At 38.2% G+C, this 9061-nt stretch overlaps 1 protein-coding gene across 1 annotated transcript in view; it reads right to left on the bottom strand.

Annotated features, from left to right (window-relative positions):
• The window catches only part of mvb12ba (multivesicular body subunit 12Ba), a 31663-nt gene that overhangs the window by 6504 nt on the left and 16098 nt on the right, over positions 1–9061 (bottom strand). Inside the window, exons 2-8 of the mRNA XM_005928992.3 lie at positions 8527–8649; positions 4755–4862; positions 4551–4647; positions 4263–4392; positions 3635–3775; positions 1676–1770; positions 722–777 (exon numbers count right to left, since the gene is read on the bottom strand). Coding sequence (XP_005929054.1) covers positions 722–777; positions 1676–1770; positions 3635–3775; positions 4263–4392; positions 4551–4647; positions 4755–4862; positions 8527–8637 — 738 coding nt within the window. The 5' untranslated portion in view covers positions 8638–8649. The remainder of the gene's footprint in view (positions 1–721; positions 778–1675; positions 1771–3634; positions 3776–4262; positions 4393–4550; positions 4648–4754; positions 4863–8526; positions 8650–9061) is intronic.

The following is a 9061-nucleotide window of genomic DNA, read 5'->3' as shown; positions in this document are numbered from 1 at the left end:
GTGTACCTCTGGTGCAAATTACTGACCTCTGTCATCATTTTAAGTGGGGGAACTTGCACAATCGGTGGCTGACTAAATACTTTTTTGCCCCACTGTATAAATAGTATTGTATTTTTGCTTTTTTGTACACTACTCTTACTTTTTCCATATTTTTATTTTTCTACCATCTCTAATTTTCTTTTTATTACTTGTGTTGCTGTAACAAGTTATTTCCCAAGAGTTTGGGATTAAATAAAGTTTATGCCTATTTTTTACTGTTATTCAGTTGCATTCCTGAACAGAAAAATTTGTTTTTTTGGTTTGTTGTTATGCTTGATTAATTTCTGACTTCTCAGTGTCCTGGCTTAAGTTTGGGAATAAAAATATGAATTCATTTAAGTTAATTCTGTACTTTTTAGTTTTAAACAAGCTTTTCTAAATTGTGGGTATTTTCTTGCTTTTATGACATGTAGGTCTAATAAATTTGTTAAGCACTGTATCCCTTTCTTGCAGGGTACAGCAATCTCAACTAAGAAATATATGTAATCTGATATTCACGTACCAAATACACATCAGACAATGTAATGAAGCTTAGTGTATGAATGTAAGGCTACTTATAGCTTTTGGGCATATACTGTGGTTGTTGTACTCTTTTTGAGCAGAGATGTTAAAGCAAAACACTGGAAATTGATACAGGGGGACATGTTGTCAAATATCACTAGGATTAAAACTTAAGACTTACATCAGATGAGGCACAGGCAAACTTCTCAGAGATCATAAAAGGCACCCCGTCCATTGCTGAAAGAGAAAGGTAAAAAAAAAACGTTACATAATTTCATCTCGTAAAAGAGATCAAGTAGTAACCCATTCAAACCATAAACTGAATAACAGCAACGACTTGAGACTGTTAAACAAATGACAGTGTCCACATATACAGAGATGTGGACATGGTCACCTTCAACACGCAGTCTATTATGAAGAGAGAGCTTAAAAGCACACAAAAGTGAAGCTGTTGATGTGTCATCCCTACCCTCATCTATGGCCACAAGCTCTGGGAAATGAACAAAAAAAAAAAATGAGACTGAAGCTATAAGCAGTAAGAATTAGCTTTCTCTGCAGGGTGGATGGGCTCACCTTTAGCGACAGGTTGCTTAGGCTGCTGCCCCCATGATCCAGCCCAAGATAAGTGGTAGAAGTTCAATTAACTGGTAAGCTACAGCTATTTTTTCCCCTTCTGATTAGATGAAAGCTTATTATTATTGTTTTAATCCTACACATTTCGTTACACTATAATGACTTAAATATACTATATTATTTCAACACTTAGGGCATATATACACGTGTATGTGTGTGTGTTCTTGTCTAGCCATCTTTGTGAGGACTGAAATCTGCATTCTACTATACTTGTAAGAACCAACAGTCACTTGTGAGGACACACTCGCCGGTCCTCAAAAGTTTGAAGGCCTTTTTGAGGCTCAAAATGTGGTTTTAGTGTCAGGGTTACAATTAGGTTATGGTTAGGTTTAGGGTCAGGGTTAGGCATTCATTTTTAATGGTTAGGGTTAGGGTAAAGGGCTAGGGAAACCATTATGTCATTGAAGGTCCTCACTAAGATAGTTGAACGGGGTTGTGTGTGTATGTGTGTGTGTATTCATCTTTAAATCAACAAGGGCGACTGAAACTGTAAAGACCTGACCTGTAATAGCATACAGGTTGGAGTTCTGGTGCTCATAGTCTGGTCTGGTAGTATTTTTTCCTCTGAAGCTGGCAGGGAGGGTCATGGAAATATGCCTTGAAACAAAAAGAAAAACATTAAGCACCTCAGTAGTTCAATATATATGTGAAAGTGAGCCAAATAGCTCAAGATTTTAAAGAAACTATCACTATCCACTCCTGCTGTGTCAGCTAGAACTAATCCTGGACTGTCAAATTGCACAGCTAAGCAAAGGAAGTTGGGTTGTACATTAGAGCTGTATCCAAATTTTTGACTATGGCTTGTTGGGTAATTTCTCTTCATCCTAGAGTACTTATTCATACATTGTTATAATGTACTTAATTTGAAAATGATCTTTGCTACAGTAGCTGAAATATATATATTTTTGATGGTGGCTCCTCCTCTTTCACGGGTTTCTGCTGTGATCAATCAATCGATAGATGAAGTGGCTGATGTCCACAAATCCTACTAGTGGCTGGACAAAAACACGCCACAGAGGCAGTAATCATGGAAACACAGGAACAAGCTCTGAGGACAAGATCCATGGAGGCTGCAGTCTATCACATCAGGCAAGATCCCAGGAGCAGGCTGTGTAAAGATGCCTCGGAGAAATCTAGCATATAACAGCAGGGTGCAAGATGCTGGCAGGCAGGGCATTAATGGAACGCCATAACCAAGTGGCCGGCATTAGTATACAGAAAGATCTGAGCCCAGTACCTGGAAGTCTCGAGGTATAAATGGGAGACGCCCCCTAGGATGGTCAGGAATGACCGAGCCAAGATCCTGGAATTCCAGATACAGGCGAACAAAATAGTGGTGGGTAACCAATCAGACATAGTAGTGTTGGACAAGCAGAGGAAGACGGCCGTAGTGATAGATGTAGCTGTCATTCGGTATCGCTACATCAGGAAGAAGGAACACGAGAAGCTAGAGAAGTACCAAGGACTCAGAGAAGCGCTTGAAAAGATTTGGGGGGCAAAGGTAACAGTGGTCCCAGTGGTAATCGAAGCACTCCGTGCAGTGACCCAAAACCTAGCCGAGTGGCTCCAGTAGATCCTAGGAACAACATCCAAGATCTCTGTCCAGAAGAGCGCAGTCCTACGAACAGCAAAGATATTGCGCAGGACCCTCAAGCCTCTGGTAGAGGACCTGAGCTTAAAGGACAGACCGCCCGCAGGGGTGAGAGGGGATTTTTAAAATATATAATGTTGTGCAAGATCTGAGAGAGAAAACTAAAAAAAAACCCAAAAAAAACATCCTTTTTAAATCTGTAACGTGCTCTGCTCAATTCTCAATTGTTCCATTAATATTAAAAGAAATTATGTTACTCATTATTTTATTATTTGAACTCTTAAGCACATTTTCTATAAAAGTTTAATTAAATCGCTCCAAATGGACAACTTGGGTTGAAGGAGTTTGAGACAAAATAAAAGAGGCAAGGCTAAGTTGGTCTGGAGATGTGCAGATGAGGTATAGTGGAAAAAGGATGCTGAGTATGGAGCTGCCAGGGAGGAGAAAAAGAGAAAGACCACAGATGTTTACTGGATTTGGTAATATGGACATGGAGGCATACGATCTGGAACAATTGAAATAGGAAGATGACAAGAAAGTTAAGGAAGTTCCTCCACTGATTCATTCAAAGGTGTAAAAATAAATATCCACTGTTAATTTAAACATATCATCATAACTATTTTTGTGACATCTGAAGATACATCTTCTCTGTGTTGGGGCACTCACAAGCGAATGAATCACTACTTGCATGTACATTCCATAACTTCTAGGCAATACCAAGATAAAGTGCTAATCTGTGCAACCTGTATTGTTACAGTGCACTTGCTTTGTTTTGTGTTGTATTTCTCTTTTAAGGTTACAAGAACTAATAAGAGATACAAGTGAAGACAATTACATACAAGTACTAGCACATCATTAGAGTGAATTTACTTAAGCATGGGAGCTGGTGGGGCTGATCCTGAGCTGGAGGAATTCACATTCTGGGTGTTGTTGATGGTTTGTGTGTGTGTGGAGTCCTGGGCCCGAGGCACATTTCCCATGCGATACCAGATTCCCATGTTGTTGAGCTCTCTGTCAAACAATGTTAGAAGCATTATTAAGCAGAAAGCGCTGACACCAGTTCCAAGGTTAATGTAAACCTGCTAGTCAAAGCGTGTGTGTATTAAATCCATGCCCTCCTTTCCCCTTCATACATTCTCTAAGCAATTATCCTAGAAATGTTTTGGGGACAAAGGTTTTTTTTTATTTTAAATAAACACTTTGCCAGAAATGATTTGGATTCGTTAGCTCTCATGTGGAACACATCTGACATACTGGAAGTGTCTTTTCATGTAGAAAACTTTCTGATAGAAATGCCCTGAACATTCCATCATACATTAAAAATGTGAAAAAGATTAATGTGACTTGATTTCTGGAGTAAGTGGAAACTGTTATGCCAAATGGAGTGATTCCATTACAGTACAAACAACTTTTTTATTTATAAACTATTTTCTTCTGTTTAAAAAAAAAAAGAAAAGAAAACAAAAAGTTACATTTGACTGGAAGTTGCAATGCTCACCCTATAAAGGTATACTGAGGAGGTGCCTGCTTGGAGCGTCCCAGGATGCGGATATCACAGATGGCTGCCTCTGTGGAGTCCCGTGGAATAAATTTGATGCAGAGTCGCCTCTTCCTGAAGGCCTGCTCCTCTGTTGCAGAAAAGACAAACTGACGGTCATTCCACAACAAGGTGGTTCATGAATAACAAACAATTCTTATTTCACAGGTTAAAAAGATTAATTATTTTCACATATTCTTACCACACATTGAGGCTCTAAGTGTCTTTCCACTTGAGATAATAACTTACGAGTATCAACAGTTTCCTGGATTGGGATGAAACCCACAGGCAAAGTGTCCTTTATATCAATCAGCTTCATGTCCACAAGAACATTACCTAAATGGCTCTGCAGAGGAAAGAATAGAGTACAAGAATATGGTATTGAGAAAGGAGATGTTTATTGGAGAGGGGGTGGGACACTTATTTAACTGTTGAGGAGGTAAGTAAACTTACATTTTCTTTAGAGAAAACTCTGGTGAAGCAAAGGTATCGGGTCACCTTGGATTTGAAAAGTCCGTCTTTCCACAGGTCAGCATCCAGGCCATCTGTTGTTGTTGAGATCTATAAGCAGAGGGGGATAGATTTTCATTATTCTGAGACAAGAATAACAATATCTGTGGATGATCTCCTCAATCTGTACACTCCTTGCTGAGCTTTAAGACCATCAGGTCAATTACTCGTGGCCCAACCTAAGTTTAGGCTGAAGACCAGAGGTGATCGTGCCTTTGCTTCAGTTGTACCTAAACTTTGGAATAGCCTCCCTGCTTCTATTCGTGCCACAGACTCTATTCAATCCTTCAAATCGTGATTGAAAGCTTACTTATTTAACCTGGCTTATTCCCGACCACTTAATACCCTTATTAAACTTACAAATAATTTTATTGCTGGTTTTTAACTTCTTAGTTGATATTTTGTATTCATGAACTGACCTTCCTCCCGATTTGAGGTTTGATACCTATTTTACTTAACTCTTCTGGTCTATTAGTGCATGCCTTCTATCTGTGCTAGTGCCCAATCTGTACTTTGTTAATTGATTTACGTTGATTCTCTGTATAATGAGGAAGCACTTTGGTGTGCCTTTGGGCTTTTAAATGTGTTATATAAATAAAACTGTATTGTATTAACAAGCTAAATTCCTGGTAGGTAACAGAAATTCAAATTTGGTTGATTGCACTTGTGAAGGTAATAGTTGAAAAGATTTTCCTCATGGCCAATTTTTTAGTCAGCTAAACGAGGGAGGAAAAAATAAATAAATAAATAAAAAAAATCACTAAATCACTTGAGAAACAAAAAAACAAAAAAACAAAAAAACAAAAAAAAAACTGTAAAACTAAGACACTCAAATATCAAGTTAAATTTGAGAACCGTTTAACGGCCAATGACAAAAACTCTAAACAAAGGCATTTGAAAACATTAATCACATTCTTCAATTATGAATCATGCTGCTTAACCGTGCAGGACCTCACATTGTGCATACTGACCACATTACACTCCAAACAGAAAACGAAGACAAAAATAAACCGATGTTAAATAAATAAATATTAAATGTTATAATATAAACTTGCTATAAAAGATGTTCACGTATTATTAAAATATGACAAATTAACATTTGAGAATCTAATGAATTGCAACTGAAAACTGTGGCACAGTGTTCCCGTCTATTCTGGACGAGGCGCGCTGTTCAGAAATTCATAGCAACTACTTCAATAAAAGTTAAAATCTAACAACATAGCACCTTAAACACTAAGTGAGGAGGAGGGACATCTTCCTGTATCCCTTAAATAACAAAACAAGAAACAAAAAAAACGGGAGTCAACAGGCGGCTTGCGGTGCATTTTGACTCAGTTCTGCTTGTTTGGTGCAGCATTTGTTACAAAGACGCAGGCATCCCCACACCCACTCACTCACCCACTTTGTTTTTGAGTTTGTCTCTTTTTGTCCCACACCACTTTCTCCTTTTTTCCCCCTCTCTTGCCAGTCTTGCCTTAGACATCGTCATACTATACCATATATAACGTAATATGTGAAATAACACAGGAATAAGACAGGACAAGATATTAAGAAAAAAAATGAATATCTAAAATAGTAAATCAATAAATCATCCAGCAATTTTATTCCGCCTATCTGAAGTTGCAGGGGCAGGAGTCTAAGCAGGGAAGCCCAGACATCCCTCTCTGCAGCCACCTCCTCCAGCCTATACTGAGAAATATCGAGTCGTTCCCAGGTCAGCCAATAGATGTAATCTCTTGAGAGTGTTCTGGGTTTACCCCGGACCATCTCCCGGTAAGAGAGGAAACACCTTTATCTTACACCTACACTGGCTCCTTTCATCAAGGAGCAGCAGCTCTACTCTGAACTAGGGCTGCCACAAACGATTATTTTGATAGTCGACTAGTCACCGATTATTTTTGCGATTAGTCGACTAATCAGATCATCATCCATTGGACGTAAAACGTACAGCTTATTGCACCAGCGGCATCTGCTCTTATATAACTATCATTAGCTTACAGCTTTAAGTGTTTACGGTATGTGCTAACTAAAAATAAAGACAAGATGATAGTTTATTAAATTTTAATGATATTTGCAGATTGTTTCGGTGAAGTTTAATAAACTCCTTGCTATCTAAAATATAACAGGACACCGGAGTAAATTCTCGAGCATCTCACACTTCTGATAATCAGCTGTCTGTATGACATTTATTCAGCTGTGTAAAAACTATAACTTTAATCTCAGCCAAACCAATTTACTCAGGAACAAATAAAATACTGAAAAAAGCCAAACAATAACATTTTTAAGTTATCTAAGTGACTTATATATGTTTAACCTGAGTAGCGAAAGACGGCGGTGGGTTTGAAAACGATTTGCCGGGAGTCCGGTGTTCTCACGGCTCTAGTGAGCCTTGAACCCCGGCTAGCTATCGAGCTAGTGGGTAACAGACGTCTCCGAAAACGTCGGAGCGCTTTTGAAAATATGTGGTGTCTTGATAAACTGAGCAGATATTTGAGGTTTACACAGCTACATTCTCGCCTGAAAATATGTTAAACGTTTATTTTGTGGCCCACATAGAATAATAAGAGTAATGTTAAAACTAACTAGCTACTGCCATTGTTGGAAACTGAGCAAGGCCGCGCTATGAATTCTCGACTATTAAATTAGTCGTCGATGATTTTGATAGTCGACGTAATCGTGACTAGTCGACTAATCGTGGCAGCCCTACTCTGAACCCCACACAAATAATTGAACTATTAATCTTATTCTAACGGAAAGCCCATTTTCCTTACTCGTATCCTCAATCTTTTCCTTTCGCTTATGAAAGAAGTAACAACAATACATTAGCCCAAAATTAACAGATTAATGGAGTTTCTCAACAATGATGCCACAAATGGCAGCACATGGCTGTATAACATTTAGGCACAACAATTTACCATCACCTCGCATCAATTAAAATGATAGCAATTAGGTTAAATGATTACTACGTCTTGTACCGACTAGTGACAATAGCAACGATTAGTTGCTTGGTTAACAAGTCATGCACATCCCTTATTTCACAGAAAAGAAGGATAGTGATTCTGCTCCTCTTTAACTGTAAACTACCAGGTAAAAAGTTGCTACAAATGCTAAAGCAGCTGCTACTGTTGGCAAACACACACTGTCATCCACCTAATACATGAAGACTAATTCACAGCAAAACACTCTTAAGTCTGGGCTATCATCATATACACGGAGAATAATACATGTGTTTTTCCATAGACATTTGGAATTGGGTGAACAGAAAAAAAAAGACAACAAAAAAACAAAAACAAAACAGAATCACTATTGGCAAGTTTAAAAAAAAAAAGAAAAAAAAAAAAGGAATTTGTGCATCACTGAAGTTCAGTCACTGCTTATATTTTCCTAACAACCAGCTAACCATTTTGCTAACCGGAATGTGCACCAAATCAAAAACAGGTTTGTATGTCAGATGTTGGAGTTTATCCACGAGAGAAGCCCTCACTGGGAACACATGCGATTATTGCTCAATTATTTTTGTCACAATAGAATATTTAAGAAATTAAATTAATTTAAGAAAGCATGTAAGTGCCTCCTTTCATGCGCACACACAAGTACATAAATGTGCAAATTAGATATTTCTGTTACTGCAAAAAATAAAATCTAATAGTGTGGGAAAAATTCTGGTATTTGGCAATTCTGACCAATCATTCTTGAGTTATGTTATGTTGCTTACCACATCATATCCAGTGGGTGCTCTATTCCTAGAGGCTACTACTCCGACTCCAGTGATTGGGTCCATTGGCATCTCTGGCAAAGCTTCAGAAAGGTCCCGAACCTCAGGCATCTTTATAGAGATCTGCAATAAAAATCCCCACAGATGACATTATTGGAAAACAGAAAGTAGGACAATGGGAGAACGGGAATAAACATCAGGATTGATTGGTAAGATAAGACATGTACTTTTCTCTGCTGTTCATACAGGGGAAATTTTTTTACTCTACTTACTGAGCTCCGATCTAACCGTTTTGAACTTATAGCATGGAATAATTTTTTGTACCATAAGTCAAAGGGAAAAAATATAATCCGAGCAAATAATTTAATTTCTTGGGCACAACTCTGATGTGAATCCTGCTTGCTTAAATCATTAGATTTGTGACTGTTTGGAGGGGGAGCCCAAAGAAAGCAAAGAAAGTGTCCTAATGTGACTGGTCACTTTCATGGACAGCTCAGGTTACTGCATTAAGTGGAGTTACATTGTTGCAGCATCC

Source organism: Haplochromis burtoni, unplaced genomic scaffold, assembly GCF_018398535.1.
Source record: "Haplochromis burtoni strain Fernald_Lab_line unplaced genomic scaffold, NCSU_Asbu1 Contig_113, whole genome shotgun sequence".
In the NCBI taxonomy this organism is placed as follows: domain Eukaryota; kingdom Metazoa; phylum Chordata; class Actinopteri; order Cichliformes; family Cichlidae; genus Haplochromis; species Haplochromis burtoni.
This window is presented reverse-complemented; position numbering and strand designations above follow the sequence as displayed.